This window comes from Tyto alba, unplaced genomic scaffold (assembly GCF_018691265.1).
Source record: "Tyto alba isolate M040663 unplaced genomic scaffold, T.alba_DEE_v4.0 Super-Scaffold_14, whole genome shotgun sequence".
NCBI lineage: Eukaryota > Metazoa > Chordata > Aves > Strigiformes > Tytonidae > Tyto > Tyto alba.
Window position 1 is genome coordinate 20,878,575 of NW_024881276.1, and position 19,047 is coordinate 20,897,621.

Sequence of the window (19,047 nt, forward strand, 5' to 3'; positions counted from 1 at the left end):
TTAAGCAGCACTTTTAAAATAATTGCTTTAAGTTTTCTTAAATCAGAAAATTTGTATACCAGAAATAGTCTGACAGATTTTCTCTTAGCACTATCCATTCTTTATGTAATGAAAATTCTGATATAGCAAAAGTAAATACCTGAATGGTCATTAGTATTCAAATTAAAATCCTTATACTTAGAAAAATCAAACTCCACTCTGGTACATGCTTGTCCTTTGTTCTGCAGCAAAAAGGGAATTGATTTTGTAGAATTGACATAAACACCACCAAAGTCAAAGAGTTCCTGCAAGTTTAAAGGAAAAAAAAATTGGGTCAAAGCACTGTGAAGTCAAGTTTATAATTGAACAGAATGTGAAACATGTAACTGTTCAAAGATTCACAATTTATAATACAATAATAGTTTTGGTTAATCAATTGTCTCTATTGCCCTCATCTTTAAAATCTTTGCAGGACATAAAATGCAACAGTTCAGAATTCAATACATAAGTCCAGTTACACCATCAGGAAAGTTTTCATCATTCAGTAAACAGATCAGTGGATTTCTTCTTTCCTTATTGCATTTTTTTTTTTCTAGAACTACCTTAAAGAAATCCTCTCTCTTTTAACATACTTCTTCCAGATTGTCAAGTTCAAAAGTGAAAGCTGTCAGATATCATTTAGTGCAACTGTTAGATGTAGATTTGTTTTTTTAATGTTTCTTCCCAAGTTGTTCTGCTTGATCATATTTGCAGGAAGCAAGTATAGGAAAAAATTTAAAATATGAAGTAGGGATGATCTACTTCGACATCTAGATAAAGCAAAACAGTATCAATCTTAACAATTGCTACAATTTCTTCATACTTACCACATCAATGTTTATTTCTGGGATCTCTACAAATCCACCAATCCTAAGCACTAGTACTCCTGAATTTCGTACTGCTACCTAGGTGAATGGATGACAGTGTGATTGTTGAAAAGGTCATTTGAAGATAACTACCTCACCAAATCTATCATAATTGCATGAAAAAAAAAAAAAATTTGAGAAAAAACAACCAATCTACCCCACAAAGTGTAGCAAGACATTCAACATAATTTGTAATGAAAACACAAAAATAACTCTGCATTTTATAGTAAAGTAATTTTGTTATGGAAATATAGAGGTAAAGAAAATGCCTTCATTTTCTAGAGCATAGATATATATACAGATTCCAGTGCGATTTGGCTTCAAAAGAAGAACCAATCATACCTCTGTGGCATGCCATATTTAGGATAATAATAACTGTCAATTAAAAAAATAAAAAATAAAAATAAAAAAAAACCACAAACCTACAAAGTTTTAGGAAAGATCACTATTCTGCATACAGCTGTATCACTAGAATAAACAGCTTTCTCCAACAGAAGGCTGAGTAGATGGGTTAGACATATTCAGCAGCTGTGACAATCGGAAAGTATACTACAACACAAATTGACTGGCAGAGGTGCTGGTACAAAGTAGGTACTACTGTTCTGAGCAACGCTAAATCTGTTTTAGAGGTGAAAAAAATAAATGGATACTAGCTTTAGCAAGCATAATGTAGGGCAGCCACAGAAGATGGAGAATCCAGGATTAGAGTCAGAAAATGTAGAAAAGATCAGCCCCATAATAGCATCCTTTTTCCCATTCTCACTTTTCTGACCAAGGACAAGTTCAGAAAGCAGGCATGCAGAAAACAAAATAGGATTAGATGTTTATTGCACTCCTATTATCAAATTAAATCTACTAGCAAATCCATCTCTGAGATGGCCACAAAAAGAAGTCAAGAAATTAAAGACACTGCACTATTCCAGTCCTGATCCTCTATAGATGATAAAATCTTTAGAAACGAGATATGTCTACATGACCTTCTGAAGACAATCACGTTAGTTTCAACAGCTTGCCAATGGTATAATATGAATCAGCTCAAACTGAGGGGCTACTTTGATACTTCAGAGCAGGACTGAGACAAAACAACAGAGTAGTTTATAACAGTTTATAACTGGTGTAAGAATTTTTTTTTTTTCTTAAAAATCATCAGGACGCTGGAGATAAAAATCCAAGAGATGCTCAAATGTATACATATCTCCACACACAAACACACAACATAGCACTCAAAAGACAGAGTTCTTCCAGTTTTGAATACCTCCACTCTTGTATCAAAACTCATTTTTGCATTCGGAGTGAAACAGATTTTAAGATCAGCATGGCCTCCCACAGGTACCACCCCTTCAGAAGGGGTGATCGTCATTCCAGGCAGTGGGTTTGAATCAAGAACCTTCAAACACAAACAGAAAACATTAATAATACTGAAAAAAAAAAAAAAGGGGGGAAGGGAAGGAGGGTTGTTTTTTGTTTTGTTAAAAAACCTTCATAATGCTAACTTGGACTTAGAAATTTGGGACAAAAATACAGGTAAACAAAGTAACAGATTCCAAAACATAATGACTGTAAGTTTCTACTATGAAATAATTTTTGCAAGTCAGTCGGAAACGGCACATTCTGGCTTTTGGGTTCTTTTCATTAAGTTATTATGACTTGTTATCTAGCAAGTCTTCAGAATATTCTACAAAGCATTTTTTCAGTGACAGATAAATTCATCCCTTCTGTTTTGACATTTGCATTAAGAAGACAGGACATGGGATCCTAATACTGTAAAGTTCAGTAATAATACTAGGAGTAAATATTGTTTACCAACAATTAGAAAGGAAACAATAGAATTTGTTCTATTCTAATGCACCTCAAACAAATAACATTTTAAAGTATTGCTACACAAGTAATAATGACCAAGACCAACCAGTTATCTCTTAGCTTAAGAGTAATTGTGCAGGGTATGTTTGTTTGTCTTCTTGGTTATGCTGATTTTATTCTTTCAGGCTCATCCTCCAAGAGTGTAGGAACAATCCTTATTATTACAATGCTTAGTTGATAAACAGAAATTTGGTACAAATCAAAATAAATTAATCAAGTTTGTTAGTACCATAATAATGTAGTAACAAAAATTCTGGGGATTTTAATGAAAATTATTTTGCTTCACTAAATAAATACAGCAAATTATTCTGTGATCAGGAGAACTAATGAGGATAGAATTCCTACTAATTTGTATACCAGGTCTTTACCCACTCTGGAACACATCTCATCTTTTATCCAATTCATAATATAACCTATTTTCCTCTCAGATGTTAGTCTAGCAAAGTAATCACATTTGCTATGACAGGTCTGGGTCTATGCATGCTCTGACTGGGCAGCCAGTGTGAATAGGATGACTAGCCAGTTCGCTCTCTCTCAAAATATAAAAACATCCAAGCTGTAACTTCTTTTTCATAGGGTACACCAGTATGGGGTTCTACCCTCACAACTGGTTACCATGAAACTTCCAGAATCTTTTAGACCTTTACCACTTTGCTTGTCTGTCAGTCCATCTATCCATCAATCCAAATTTGACAGAAGGACAGAATTCCTATTCACATAAATCTTGTTTCTTCAGAAAACCAGACAAAAACTTAGGTAGGTGTATCTAATAACCGAGAATACAACCTATAACTAAAACTATAATATGATCTGATAAAATGGATTCCCTTCTCCCTCCCCACCTCAGGAAATTAAATATGCTAAAAATAAATTTTAGCTTACTTGGAAGTATGCATGATTGTATCCTATGTTTTGAAGAGTGGCTGTCTTACAAGTAGATAAACCCATTGGACTCTGACTGAAGGGTATCCTTTGTTCCATAAACTGAACTTTGGTAGTACCAAGCTATAAAAAAAAAGAAGAGAAAACAAGCAAACTAAATAACATATTACTAAGTAAAAATAAATAATTCAGCCTAATTTTCTTTTAATTACATAATAATATGCTTATGGAAATGCATAAATTAGAAGTATTCAAATAGACAAACACAGTTCAAATGTGAGACAGGATTTATTGAATGTATTGATCTTATCTAAATTCAAAGTGAACAGACACAACCCCAGAGATATTTCTGGACTAATTTCAAGACAAATTAAATTATTTTAATTAAATTTAATTTAACAGCACAAGCTCCATTAATTTTTTTAATCCTAAATGTGTGATTGGGACAAGACTTCAGAGATTTTAATGGCAGTAGAAATGCCAATACTCTAATCTATACACATCCTGATTTACATATGGCAATTTCCAAGGCTTCCAAAGAAGAGAAAGAAAAGCAAAAAAAGCTAGTGGGGAAAAAAAATTAAAAGAGAAAGCTGGCACAAAAAAAGAAAGGAAAAAAGTTTTCCTGGCTCCCACATGGAAGTTCTAGAGCATGCAGCCAGTAGAACACAGTGGGAAAAAAAAAAAAAAAAAAGAGCCTGTCTCCTTCATACTCCCTCCAGAACATTGCTTTTCAAATCATCAAATATCATGTTCAAATAACAATATAAAATTACATTACAGTCTGTGGTTACCCCAAAGCTCTGAAACATACCTTCCCACACACCTTGATTTTTATCACTTCATCTATTTAAAGAACTATCATACCACTGTTCAATATTTGTTTGGCTAACCTAAGAAAGCCAAGAAGAACAGCTACCAGTTAATATATAAGGACCACTAAGTTGAGATGCCAAAGGAAGTATAGCATTGAAAACAAGAACAAGGCAAGTTGTCTTTGTCTTAACTTCTCCATCATGTCTTTGGAGCAATATTCTTTTGTTAAACATGCCAAATAGAAGCCATATGAAATTAAAATATTTGTTGAGTACATGATAATAGAAATATATTTAAGAAATTACTTGTTTAAAAAATACATGCTTTTTGCTTCTCTAAATCTCCTGTATGAATTGTTACCTTTGCAAAACATTTCAACTTAATTGTGTTTCCTTTACGCACACACAATTTGAATTCTCCTGTTTCTGGTGAGTTGAACCCTGGGTGCCAAACAACTTCACACTCCAGATCTCCATAGGCCTCCACAAAGCCTAAAAAAATTTGCATAATTTACAGGTTATAGCATACACGTGTACAATTATCAAATTACATTATGTAATTAGAAATAAGTACATTAAAGTGAAATGACCTTCTATTACTGGAGACTATGTCTACATTTCAAAAGTGTTGAACAGTATGCTGAATTAAGTAAAATTAGTTTCTGAATCCTTGTGACAATTGCATCATCTGTTTATTAGTATCCTGCAGTAAAAAACACTCAAAGTTCACTGGTATTTTTTAGCCATGAATTACTCAAATAGTCAACATTTAAAAAAAAATAAATAAAAGAACAGACTATCCTTCTTGTAGAACAAGTACTTTGGGAAGAAACATATCCATTTTCTTGTTTGCAGCTGTGTCTGAACTTGTATCAGCAGAAATATCTTTTCTCAAGAATCAGAGCACACTAAACTCCTGATCCAGCCAAATCTTGTTTGAACTGTGTAATGCCAATTCAGTTAGCAGTTTTTTCTTTAATAACAGAGCTCCAACATACTCTTCCAGAACACCATCTTTCAAAGGAAAGAAGGTAAAAGCTGGTGTCTCACACACTTCTAATAAATATTGATCCATAATGCAAGGGGAAACTAATCCCAGACTGAATTCCATTTGTGTCACTCAGACTGCCTACATCAACTTCTTAGCAACTTCATTCATACAGTGGTTTTGGAAAGTTTCCTATCCTGATGAGCTGTATGATATTTCTAACTGCCATTAAATAGCTGCCTCACTTTTGAAATATCAGCAATCTGTGCTGGGAAAAATGGTTCTGTAAGCACTGCTGGCTGGACGTAGAAACAGTGCACTGGAGTGAGTACACACTCAGGGTAGGGCTTATACAGAGAGTGCTGCTGTGGTATTAACACTCTGATCTGATACCGCTTTTGGGATACACTGATATTGACCCACATCTAAAAAAATATATAGCATCAGCTGAATGTTTGTCTTACTTAACACGATTGACATTTAAGATATGTGCACACACACTCTACTTGTATAGCATACCTTTGGCTGGTTGTATAGAAAATGCAGTTCCTCTGTCTGTAATTATAGGTTTCCAGGTAAACTCAGCAGGATGGTTTCCGGGATTGTATATGCTGACAGTTGTTCTAAATTCTGTCTCTGATAGGTAGCCAGGAATAGGATTTAAAATCAGTTCCCTTGCAGACAGCTCAAGTTCAAAAGGCACTGCTTTTGCAACTACCAGCACATGCTCAAGGTGTCGGTTGTTTATTGTGTAAGTGAAAGATCTGTAACATAAAAATATATATTTCTCAATATTTTAATATATTTATTATGTTGTAGTCAGAGAAAAATTTCTGTGAATTATAATCATTATCAAGAAAATACTTAAAGCGATTGAGCATGAACAAATAGTTAAGACTGACAAGAGAAAGCAATTTGTAATTGTTTTATATACCACTTAAATCATGTCAAAAGTGAAGATCATCCAAAGGATTCATACAGTCATTTTAATAGCATTACTAAAATTAGAGGTCCATCTCCATACCAGAAGACTAGAAAACAGTTTGCCTATACATTTACCCATGAGCTGCATCAAATGATCTGAGCATAAATGCAGTGATGCAACACTATGCCTGAAAAAGCACAATACTCTCTGTAAAATTTCTCCTAACAAACACATTGCAATAGCAAACTTTTTTCCCTGATATACCTGTGGCTATATGGGCTTTCGACAAGACAGTTTGTTTGGTCTTTTTAAACCCTAAGAAACATTACTATACTAGCAAATTTTTGCAACATAAAAATGCACTAATTATTGCAATATCACCATAAATGAGTGTATACCATTAACACTTATCATAATTACACTGAGTTTAAATCAGTCACATGATTTTTTTTGTATTCTACTACTGCAAAGAAAATATGCAACTCAAGACAAATATAAGAAGCCTTACCTTTTAAACATTCCAGGAGTGTTTGTCTCAAATACAATTGGAATATGAGTCTTTGTAAGGGGAGGCACCACCTGAGACAATGGACTCGTCTGTTGTAATTCATCAATTTCAATCTCAATTTGTATCCATATATGAATTAACAAGTTATTGATGATGTGTAGTTTTCTGGCTGTTGTAGAATACACACAAACATCACCAAAATCCATAGTAGAAGGGCCTGGAATGTAAAGAAATAAGATTTCTAACATTAAAAAGTAAAACCTGATGTAAGGAAGCATAACTACTAAGACATTATGAACAAAACATTTTAGTTCCTCAACTTACAGAATTAGTCAACTAGAACAATCCTGCAGCTAAACAAATTCACACTAAAATGTTCTGCGAATCTTTTCAGTAGTACAACTCAAAAGCCAGCACCAACATTTATTTCTTAATTCTGTGTTAGCCAGTTATTAAAATAGGAAAAGAAATGTGCTAATTACTAAAGTCATTATTAATAATAATAAATACTTATTTTTATTAATCGTATATTTAAATGGCTAGACAACCAGCAATTCACTGAGGTTTTATATACTTAACCTGTTTATTTGCTCCCTAATGTGTGACCATTTGGTTTAATAAATCATGTCATTTGGTGGTGACAGAATTATCTCTACTTAATTTACTGTTATCATCAGTTTTTATGCTGGTCTGCAAACCTTAGTGCTCATGGCACTAATTAAACATCTTAAAAAACTCTAAATACTTTTTGTATTAATATGTTTATCTTATTCTACCTTTCCCCAAGTGTATCAGTATACTCAGCCACACTATTCAAGTTCTGGCTTCATTGAAAACAAAACAAAACAAAGCAAATAAAAAAATAAGGTACTGAAATTTTTCAGTTTGCTGCAAAACCATTTTACTGAAGAAAAACTGACTTTAAGATAGACCAGTTTTAGCAGCGTTGTTAATAGATGAGTCCCTCACAGTCTTTAGAAGGTCTTACTTCCCATCACAGAGCATTACACTGAGATTATTTTTAAGGAGGATCCTGAAGAAGTTTTACTTATTTGGGGTATCACTGTTCACTGTTAGATTCCCAGAAACATTCTGAACACTCCCATCAGTCTTGCTGATATGAATGCTGGTCCAAATACTATCCAATAACAAGGCATAAGGATATGAGCTACCCTTATACTATGGTGCATTGATTTCTCTGTAACAGGCTGTAGTCTGAGCAGTCTTTAAAGGAACCTCTCCTTTTACATGTTCACACCTAATCATATCTCAGTATTTTCTGAGTACAAAGCTTTAGCTAAACACCACTGTGCTAACAAATTAAGCTATTTTCTATTTAAGGCAAACAATTATGAACATAAATTGTGTTATTATAACCAAGTGCTTTTATAACAACTATAGCCATTTAGTAACCAAATTATAAATCTTACCTATGAGTATTTGATGAAGTTGCTTGGATGTCAAAGTGAGACTACAATCTTCCTTCTCTTGGGTAGAAGATGGCATAGCACTAAGCCCACCCCAAATCTGTGATAAGCACAAGACATCAAAGCAGGATCAAAATTCTTATGCTTTCTTATATGGTAAACACATTATGCTTACATTACTACTCAAGCATTTAACTTACTTCTTCGATTGAAGATTTAGAACCAATTGCTGTCAATTTTCGACTAGTTAATAAGCAATTCTCAACTAAAGGAAACATTTTGAACTGTAGCTTCTCCTTGTGAAAATCTGTGATTGAGATCTTTGGTGACATAAGTCCTTCAGCTGGTTTAAGGCCTATGCTCACTGAATTATTATAAATAGAAAAGTGCCTATATGGAAGAAAAAAAAAAAAAAAGAATATGGAAATCTAGAAGTTCTACACATTAAACTAAGATTTTTAAACATAACAAATAATACTTTAAGTAAGAATATCTCATTATTAAAAAACCCTCAAGTACAGAAAATGCCTTGAAAAGTCTTTTATTGTATTCTTTAGACAAGGAGTAACATCTGTTGCACATTTGTGGCAATTGCTTAGCTAAATAGCAAGCACTATGGCTACCAAAATGTAAATATTATATCATGTCTAAAATACCTCTTAAAGAACAATTAAGTTGTACAGTCAGGCACTTAAAAGTTAGTAAATTCCAAGATTACAAAGGATCTTTTAATTTTTTATGTCTGAACTGGACTACTTATAGCCTAATTTTCAAAGCAATTAATTTTTCTTGATAAAAGTTCAACTCCAATCAATTTCACGTGCAACCACGAGACTTGAAACTTCCAGAGATCTTACACAGATGTTTTTTATCAAGTATTCAGAAAATTATTACTGTATTTCATAGTAACAGTGAAATTAATCTGATAACTGAAATTTTCCTTTCTGTTCTTGCTCCTGATGCAATATACCTTGAATATATGCATTATGGTCAAATAAACAACAGTTCACCCAATACACAACGCCAGTTCCTTTCAAGAAAACCATACAACATGTGCATGAATAAAAATAAAATAAATCCAGCTCTCTAGGCCTTGTCTGAATCATGATGTATATACCCAGAGCAAGATAAATTGAGATTACAAAAATAATCCGTTGGCATTAATAATTTTTAAATAGCAGGTCCTGCAAACTTAACACTCTTAAAGTACTACTACTCTTGCTTTAGAGGCTTTTAGGCTTTTTTCTTTTTTTTTTTTTTCCCCTTTTTTTTTAATAAACCTTTTAAAAGTAGTAAATATGTCAGTTTTGGTTTTCCATGATTTTGCTCCACAGCATACCAATCAAATACAGAAATTTATGGAGTGAGAATGTACTATAAGGTAAAGCTAGAAGACTAATACACTCCTGTAATCTTATCTGCTTTATTCCACAAATTATATCATAATTTACATACTGAATCCATCACTTTGGGTGAGCTAAACATGCTAGTTGGAAATATGTACAATTAATTATATAAAAAGAAAACAATCAATGTTATGTTTTTCCTATTAACCATAACCAACTCTTCTTAAAGTTTGTCATCTTAGTTTAAGTTCATTTTAAGTTTAATTTCAAGTTCCATGGCTCTGTCCCTACATTTTACCCAGGAAGTGATCTCTAAGTGTCTAAAGGAACATTTGAACAAAACAAGTTTTCAATTAGTTATAAATGAAGGTCCCAAGACCATAAGCATTTCAGCATGGGACAAATTTAGGTTTACAGTTGGTGCCACTAAGTTAATTCTGGTCATATATACACATATTTTTCATATGAGCCTATAGTACTTATTTATCCTTTAAATAAAGTCTTACCTAGCAGCATCTTTCTGTAAACGACATTGTCTTAAACTAGAAATGAAGTCTGCGTAGTATTCCTTGTGTGCTTCTTTTGACAGTCGTTCACAGTCAGTGTAAGAAAACTCTGGATCTATATAATTATATCTCTCAGTCTTTGTGAAAATAGTCCTAAACATTTAAAAAGAAGTATAGTTTCACTACATGTGTAAAATGATCTTGGGTCTTGTTATAATGAAAACATATATGTTTTGCTACCTGTATATTTCACTTCAAACATTCTCTTAATCACAGTTGATTACTGATATTTGACCTTGCAAAGGCAACCATGAAAATTAAATACTGAAACTATAATAGCTACATTTATAGTTTCACATAAGAAAAGCAACTCAAGAAATTTATGTGCAAGAGGCTCAAGGTTAAATAGAATGCAAGGAATTTTAAAGAACTTTCAACCTAAAAAAAAAGCATATCATATGAATAACCAATCTTAATCCACTCTACAGCATATACAGATGTGTGGGATTAAATATTATATTTGTATAATTTTTACCTGTACTTTTTATTCCATTCACTAGGTCTAATGCTGGCTGAGCGGTCATTAGGAAAAGCTGTAAGTGCCTCGTCCTCACAATTCCTGTTTATCTGGTGAGTATGAATTTTTGTTTGGGCTGATTTAAGTACTGCCACAGGTGCAGTATTAGTACACCGTCCTGTGCCATCAGCTACAAACTGTCCAGTTGCATTGGAAATCATTGGTGTTATACCTTCAAATTAAAATAAAACATGTTACATACACTTATACTTTCTAAACAAAATCCAATGTATTAGAAAAATTTTTCTTAATTTATACCGGTCCGCCCAGCAGCACAACAATCAATCAGTCATCCCATTATGTTTTCCTCAGACAAGAGGAAAGAAGGCATTCAGACCATACTAACAGCCTTCCCTGGCCTAGATCACAGACACAAATACTAGAGCCCAAACCACTACTACTATGTCCAAGCTGTGACGCTTTGTCTTGCATGTGCACCTGACCAAACACTCAGAGCTGCCCTGTCACAACACTGTCCACAGTGTCTTAAAGCTTGTCTTAAAGATTGCAAACACAGGCAAGATTTCTGACAAAGAACTTCCAACCTATCACAACTAAAAAGAGAGCTCAGATCTTTTTCACTCTAGTTTTTAAAAAGCACATATACATTAAATAGAAAAATTATAGAAAAATGACAGAAACTAGGTCATGTGTTTGCTCACGTCTCCCTACATAAAGATACACATTGAAAACAGCACTATAAATAAGTAAGTAAATCTATTCTTCAACTGCCCCTTCCTCTCTCTTCTGCAAAAAAAAATTGCTACATTAAACTAAACATACTGGTTTTACCCACTTTAGCCCTACTTTACTCTAAAATGGCTACCAAAAAAAAAAAAAAAAAAAAAAAAAAAAAATCAAAACACACTACTTTCCATCCTCCAAGCTATAGGAGTGATCACAAGTTCCACTGCCCAAGGAGGCACAGTTTGCAAGAAGCTTCATGCCAGTCTCTTCCCCCACTCTACCAAATACAAAGACACAAGTGCACATACTCATCCACAAACACTGGGAGAAAAGAACAGGGAGATACAGAACCCGCCTATACAAGGATCAGAAAAAATTCACTTTCCTTACACACTTCAATGAAGCTTAAAAGCAAAACGTGGGTATCAGTAGCCTAGAGAATACAGATACCCCTCATAACCTCTTTATAAACCTCCAAATAGGAGCAGAATGGGGAGATTAATAGAGCAAATGGTAGACAAGAGTATTTAGAAAAGCTGACAAAACTTGAATACTCCATTAAACTTTGATCCAGAGGAACATATTTTAATTGTGTTTTTGAAGCAGTAAAACTGCAGGAGTTCTGGATTTCAACAATAAAGCCCAGAAATTGCAAAACTTCAGTTTCTCATCAATTTTTGATTGTCATGGACTTAAAATACCTTCCTGAAAGTAGCAGGAATGGCTTATCAGCCATTCTGATACTTGTAGAAAGAACAGCATTTTATCCTGATTTTCCAATGACTTCCTCTTTTCACTTCCCACCAATGGTCTCTGAAAAAAATGCGTATTGCCTTCCTGTTTTTCACTAGCAACTACGTCTTCAAGTGAGCAGCAGTCAGTTAAGAAGTATTCAAGCTGCCCTCCTTATCTACATACAGAAACCAGATGCACCACTGTACAAGACAGCCCTGTTGCACTGGTACTACCTGAAGACACTACAGCATATGTGATACTAGAAAAAGCTATGTTTCCCAGGACTGGTTTTAAGATCTGGTGTCAGGCTTAGAGACATCTACTGTAAAGTGGGGACACATTAGGAACATGAGGAACAAATTAGAGACTAATAATTGTATGTTCTGAAAGATTCTTTATGCTGACATAGGCTTCATAAAATGGGAAGACTCAATGGACATGGGTCAGGTAGCAGGCTGCATCAACAGGCAAATTCATCGGGCAGTAGTAACTTCCAATCAATAAAGAATAACCCGTTATCTTTCCTAACTTCTTTCTGTGCTTTAACCATCTCCCTACTTACAACTGAAACCTATTAGTATTGTGAAATGGCATTGCTGCCAAAAACTGAAGCTTTTATTTTACAATTTACAAAAGTTAAATAGTCATATGATGAAAATTTATACTGTAATATTTCAATTTTTGTTAAAATGACAAAGGGGGAGGGGGGGGGGAAGTGTACCATTATTTTAGCCATTCTTTTATACTCTTATGGGTACATGTCATACAATTAAGCATTCCCTCAACTCCCAAATAAATGTTATTTTTTAAAAAAAACAAACTAAAAGCACTAAAGAATTCTTTTTTGATATGTGAAAAATGTACCTTTAAAACATTTTATCACTTGTCACTTATCTTTCTAGCATCTTACCAGGATTAATTTTGAATAGAACGTTTTTTCGCTTAGATTTGCACACACCAATAAAGCTCAAATATATTTGGTGAAAGGATGTCTTCGAAACTTGTAAATTATTTTTCTCTAGTCCTGTACCAATGATATCGACAACTTGTTTCATTTTAAATGTTCCTATTTGATGTGGAGAAAATGAAAATATCACATCCTGTAAAAGAAAAATTGTTATGAGACACATAAGGCAGAAAAGCAGAGAGAAAAGGTTTGTGTAATTCTCTGTTTAATTGAGTTACTTCTCTCCACACTTACTTCTAGGATAGGTGTTCAAAACTAGGCTTTTAGAATATGTTAACCACCACACATAAATTAACAATATAAAGAAATATAAAACACATTAGAACACCACAAAGTCTCACTTGGTCATTTCTTGAACGAGTTGTTCTCTCTTGTGCCCCAAGTTACAGGTTTGTGAAATTATAAACATCTCTGTATTTGACTTCAATTTGGCAAAGTTTCTTCCATTAAAAGAAATGTTATCTAACCTGAGTATTTGTGATTTACTGAAAGAAATTAAAATGATCCTGCAAAGGTGTGAGTATAAATCAATCTTTTCAATTTAGTAAAGTATAAAAAAATTAAAGCCAGGAAAAAACTGAGTAAAGTTTTTTTAGTGCTACTATAATTTTTTCCAAATTTAAAATAACACTTGTTGTTTCCTGGAGTACACAAAAGAGCATTCAAAGACTCTACATAAGGAGAAAAAAAAATATATATGTCTTTGGCTGCTATTAAACATCATGGTTACTGAAATAAAATTGTTCTGGTTTACTTTCAATAAATTCTACTGCTGACCACTGTAAAGTAATCCGCATATCTACATAATCTAATAGAAACAGGTAGTTACCTTTGCAGATTTTTTTTTCATTTTTCCTTTTTCAGGACAAATATTAAAGTGAGCAGTCTTGCGGAAGCTGAATGTTACTGGAAGGGACTCGGATTCATTTCTGAGTGTGCATAGAACTTGTGTTTGTTCACCCGAGAAACAGTCCATAAACTTAATAACTGGTCCTGGATTAAAAGTTAACAGGACAGGAAGCCCAGAACCTGTCAAAGCTAACTCCATGTGATGGGGTTGATTCACTGCATTAGACAAACAGGAAAAAAAAAAAAAAAAAAAAAAAAAAAAAATCAAATCCTCACACACCTATTAAGTTACAAACAGAAAAGTCATAATGTAGTTGCATGCATGGTTGTCAAAACAAAATGATACCATAACATAATATGATTTATAATGAAATTTTCGATAAGCTTAAAACAGACATGCTTACTTGTAGTGGCTGTTAGATAATGTATTCCCTCATTAAGAAAGTTGAAAATGCACAAAACTGGTATTACCAAAGTGCTGGTGACCAGCAAATGGTTGGGGTATTTTTTCATGTCCTCCAAATATTTACATTTATAATTAAGTTCTAAGTTTTCACTACCCACAGGTGTATTCATTACATGCACGATTCCCTTCTTTCTACTCACTGTTCAAAGTGGTTTTGGTGCTAAAGCATTAAAAATGTTACAATAATTTCTTTGTATTTATATAAATAAAACAAACACAGGTTTTCCATAAAACTGATAATATAATGAAGACATTATAAAAAAGAAATAAATCAGGATATACAGTTTTATCATCCACGTATACATTTCTGATGGTGACTATACACTTCTGATAACATACTTGTGATTGTGGTGGCACCATCACCGAGGGCCTGCAGATAGCCATCTTTATTCCCAACAGCTTCAAATCTCAGAAACACTACATAATCTTGTTTCGGTGATGAGTCATTTGCTCTAAAGTTCCTTTTAAATTTCCTGTAAGAGTCACAGTCTCTAATTACAATATGGGGAAAAAACAACCCACCAAACCCCAACCCACAAAAAAAAAAAAAAAATTGAGGCCTATTTTTCATCACACATTCTGGCTTTTTGGCTGTTGGTTACAGCTTGAACAAATGGTTGATATACTTCCTTTCAGAAAATGTAACAGTAACAAATTTAAGCTCAACAGTATCTGTATGCTTATCATACAAGTCTGGATATCTTTTCCAGTCTACAACAGTTTTCTTATCAAATAGTATACGCATAATAATCACTTATCATTAGAGTTTAAGTAAGGGAAAATGGCAAGAGGGTATTTTCTTTTTCTTTTCCTTATCTGAAGAAGAAATGTTCCTTTATGCTTACTTTTTTTTTAATGGAATGAAAGTTCTCCAAAATGCTTCAGTTTCTTGGTGATGAAATAGATATATTCTTTCATAATGCTGCACATATACTGTATCTTTATGAAATAAATCTGCAGTCATTAAAAAGGGACTTAACTTGACCCTGTAGAACTCTCTCAACAATCTTTAGACGTTCAACATATCTAATGAGAGCTATAGTTAGATTCCCTTGCATAATCCAATAAAATTCTTCTTCTTGAAAACAAGCTTAACCAACTCTTGGTTCAAATACATCCTTAATGTATTATAAAATATCTCCCAGATAATCACTTCAGACTTTGCTTTCTCATTTGTAGTACCATACCAAGCAATTTCATTTAACACACATAAATACATATGTCATTCAGAAAAAAATTTGCAGACACATTAACTTAAAATTATTTTCTCTAACACAGCTCTTTACAGAATAGTTTTGATCAACCTGTGTGCATGTGCCTTATTTTGGACCACTCACTTTGGACTAAAACACAATGTAACCAAAGATTTCTCATAAGGTAGCAAGGTTCCTTGACTGGGAATGCACAAGATTAGGGTGGAAACATCTACGTCTGTTGTACTCGTTTTGAGGCTTAAGTCTTGTAAAACAGCATCTGTACTCCTCTGAAGATCTGTCCCCTAAAAAATAATCAAAATGTGGAATATTTCAACCTGTTCTGTTCCGCTTTCTCTATTGTGTTTGGATTTTGTGGGGTTTTTTCCTACACATGTATTTTCATATCTTTCACAAGTAGAAAGACATAATGTAAGTAATAGCGCTGACATAGTTACATATCACATGTGGCTAATTAAGTAATTTTTTAACATCCGTTTCATGTCAATGTTTTGAATTCCCTTTTTTAAAGATGATGCTCACTCAGATCATTTCACTGAGAAAAACAAGTGAAACCACAGATGCTTAACATCTTAGAATACCAAAATATACTTTGATAACTCCTACTAAAAGATAAGAAATCCAGTAGGTTTTCAAGCAAAACCACTAAAACAAACAAACAAAAAACACCACAAACACACACCCAGATAATGTACTTAACATTGTTAAGATGTCACACAGTGAAACAGAAATATCTGAAAAACCTCATTCCAAGGTTAAATTATAGTAAAAAAATTGTTGGTTGTACATAAGTTTCAGAAAGCCAATTCATCAGGAAATAGTATGGCACAGTAAACGCTACAAGAAGATGAATGTTGAGAAACAAAAAATGCAAAAGCGGGAATGTAAACAAGTTTTCAACTAAAATAAAAACCAGAACAGTTTCTTACCATCTCTCCTCCAATGGCATCGTCTTCCAGTACAGCTACCCAGTCCATACACTCAGGACTTTCATTGTATAAAAATATTTGTTCAGTCTTTGAAGAGCCAAAGTAAACTGGTCCAAAGTTAATGCACTCCAATACATTTCCAGAAGACACTCCTAGAACCTTAAGAACTTGTTGAACCACGACAGCTTTGATCCATACTTCAGTGCAGCCATGACCTTCCAACTCCACTCTGTCAGTAAGAGTAGTGATGTAGTAAGAGTAGCAATAATAGGTAATGCAGAAAATTGTTAGAAATAATCAGTTTGGTTTATATTAGAACCTATTCAAAACTCAACCAAATCAGAGCATTTAAATCACTGGCTTTCCACAGGTAAACTAAGGTGGCGGGCGAGGAGACTGTACTTGACAATGTGATACCTAACAGGAATATTACCAACCAGGAAGAATCACACATTACGTGGTGGAGTTTTGTGGGTCTTTTTGAGATTTTCCCCTTTTTTAATGTTTGAAACAACAGGAATGACATCTCGAAAGAATCAGAGATGTCCACAGATGATACAAAGATTCTCAGAAAAAAAGAGCAGTGTATCTAGATACCAGTTAGGGCATGTATTTAGTAATTTTCTCTTACGCAACTGGAGCTAGAAGTTCATCTACATAAGCATAAAAGACCTGCTGCTGTTCCTGCCTGAATGCTTGATAATAAATCTTAATAGTCACATATATAACTACACAAGGGATCTGGGAGAGGATCTCAAACTCTCTAAATATTGTCTTTCAACTTCTGAAGCATGATTACAGGATTCCTCAAGACAGAAAAGAAATACCCAAAAATATAGTAGTGGATTCCTCTGCAGATCATTTTGCTTGTGCATAGAAGCAAAATATTTAGAGAACAAGGCAAACAGAAATAATCAGGGCGTTTTCATCAAAACTGTACTATTTCTCCAAGTCAAATTCCTATCAAATACCCATTGTAAGAGTTCAAATATTATCCTGTTTGCTTAAATACATATATGCAAACCTGTATACACATGTATTTATACATTTGTGCAAGGCTTGACAAGGAAACTTAAGATTTCATTTAGTCTATAGGATATAGCAATGATTACTAAGAAATGTCAAATTCACTGGCATAATTATGTAGAATTTAAGGCAGAAAATTGGTGAAGGATAAAATCTGAGCTCTGTGTATTTATGTTTGTTCAGTTTAATATATAAACTGTTTACTAGACTGCAGGCAACAGTAGCCATTTAACCAAAACGGGGTGAAAAAAACAGTGGTGGTAGCCTGGACAGCAAAGTAAAGGCAGAAAGCATGACACTTCACAACCAAAAGGTTGAAACTCAGTAAACAAAGAAAATATTGTATGAAAGAGGATGTAACTGTAAGGCAAAATGCAGGTATTGTCTTCCCTGTCACTCTCAACAGAATTTTTCTCATTTCATTTCCTTTCCAAAAAGCAAAAACAGGAAGAACTGAACTTTAAGTCATATATCTTAAGAATTTAAAAACAAAATAGGAAACAGCCCCCACCAAAAAAAAAAAAAAACCAAAAAAAAACACCAAACATATGTCCTATTCACTATTTTAAGAAAACAGAATTGGAAAGGACTTTCCAGACTGGTAACCACTTCCAAATTCTGGCATTTCCTAAAAAAGTCAATATTCACCATTTGAAGAGAGAAAAGGTAGGCATTAAAAACAGTGTATTCTTAAAAGAGTTAGTTGTTTCAAATAAATTCCCTCCATTTAAAATAAGATACACCAAAGGACATCATAAAGTTTGAGACTCCTGAAACACACAGACCAAAAAGAAAAATAGCAAATTTACAGAAGCTAAAAAAGTAAGGAACACAGGATGTGTAGGAAAGTGAAAGATACAAAGGTTCTTGGTTAGTTGCATACTGAAAGATGTGCAAACATCCCGTATTATTATGACTTATGAGAGATCTTTAATAACACAGCCAGGTATACAATTTATGCATCACTGTTCTGTGGAGATATTATAATCAACAAATAAAAAAAAAATACACGTGGAAGACAGCAACTGACACCTCGGAACTTAAAATTTTTAGATAAACATCCACAGTAAAGACTAGCATTAATAAGAGACAAAAATCTCATTTACAGAGCTGGATTTCTTCAGTCATACACTCACTTTATCACTTCTTTTATGACTCTGGGTACATCTGTGCAGATATCTACTTTAAACATCTCTACAGATTTCGGCTCTACCACTCCACTGGTAGGTTCTATGTTAAGCAAGACAACCCCATTGTATGATACTTTAAATGTACCTAAAAGAAAGAGAATAATAAATAGAATGTTATACAACATAAAGTTGTAGATTTATGTTCTTCTATTACACATTTGGAATTACAAAACCCATAATGCAGATATTCAGAAGCAGTACATTTTCCAACAGAAACGGGAACCATGGAGTTAATATTTTTCAAAACTATTTCTAACACAGAGTAG

At 33.5% G+C, this 19,047-nt stretch overlaps 1 protein-coding gene across 1 annotated transcript in view; it reads right to left on the minus strand.

The window, feature by feature from the left end:
• CFAP47 (cilia and flagella associated protein 47) overlaps positions 1–19,047 on the minus strand; it is a 341,806-nt gene that overhangs the window by 311,946 nt on the left and 10,813 nt on the right. Inside the window, exons 4-20 of the mRNA XM_042788270.1 lie at positions 18,728–18,866; positions 16,566–16,794; positions 15,760–15,920; positions 14,762–14,895; positions 13,937–14,172; positions 13,051–13,240; positions 10,677–10,890; positions 10,142–10,294; positions 8,490–8,679; positions 8,293–8,389; positions 6,863–7,079; positions 5,949–6,193; positions 4,803–4,933; positions 3,627–3,749; positions 2,140–2,271; positions 846–923; positions 140–284 (exon numbers count right to left, since the gene is read on the minus strand). Of these exons, the coding sequence (XP_042644204.1) occupies positions 140–284; positions 846–923; positions 2,140–2,271; positions 3,627–3,749; positions 4,803–4,933; positions 5,949–6,193; positions 6,863–7,079; positions 8,293–8,389; positions 8,490–8,679; positions 10,142–10,294; positions 10,677–10,890; positions 13,051–13,240; positions 13,937–14,172; positions 14,762–14,895; positions 15,760–15,920; positions 16,566–16,794; positions 18,728–18,866 (2,814 nt within the window). The remainder of the gene's footprint in view (positions 1–139; positions 285–845; positions 924–2,139; positions 2,272–3,626; positions 3,750–4,802; positions 4,934–5,948; positions 6,194–6,862; positions 7,080–8,292; positions 8,390–8,489; positions 8,680–10,141; positions 10,295–10,676; positions 10,891–13,050; positions 13,241–13,936; positions 14,173–14,761; positions 14,896–15,759; positions 15,921–16,565; positions 16,795–18,727; positions 18,867–19,047) is intronic.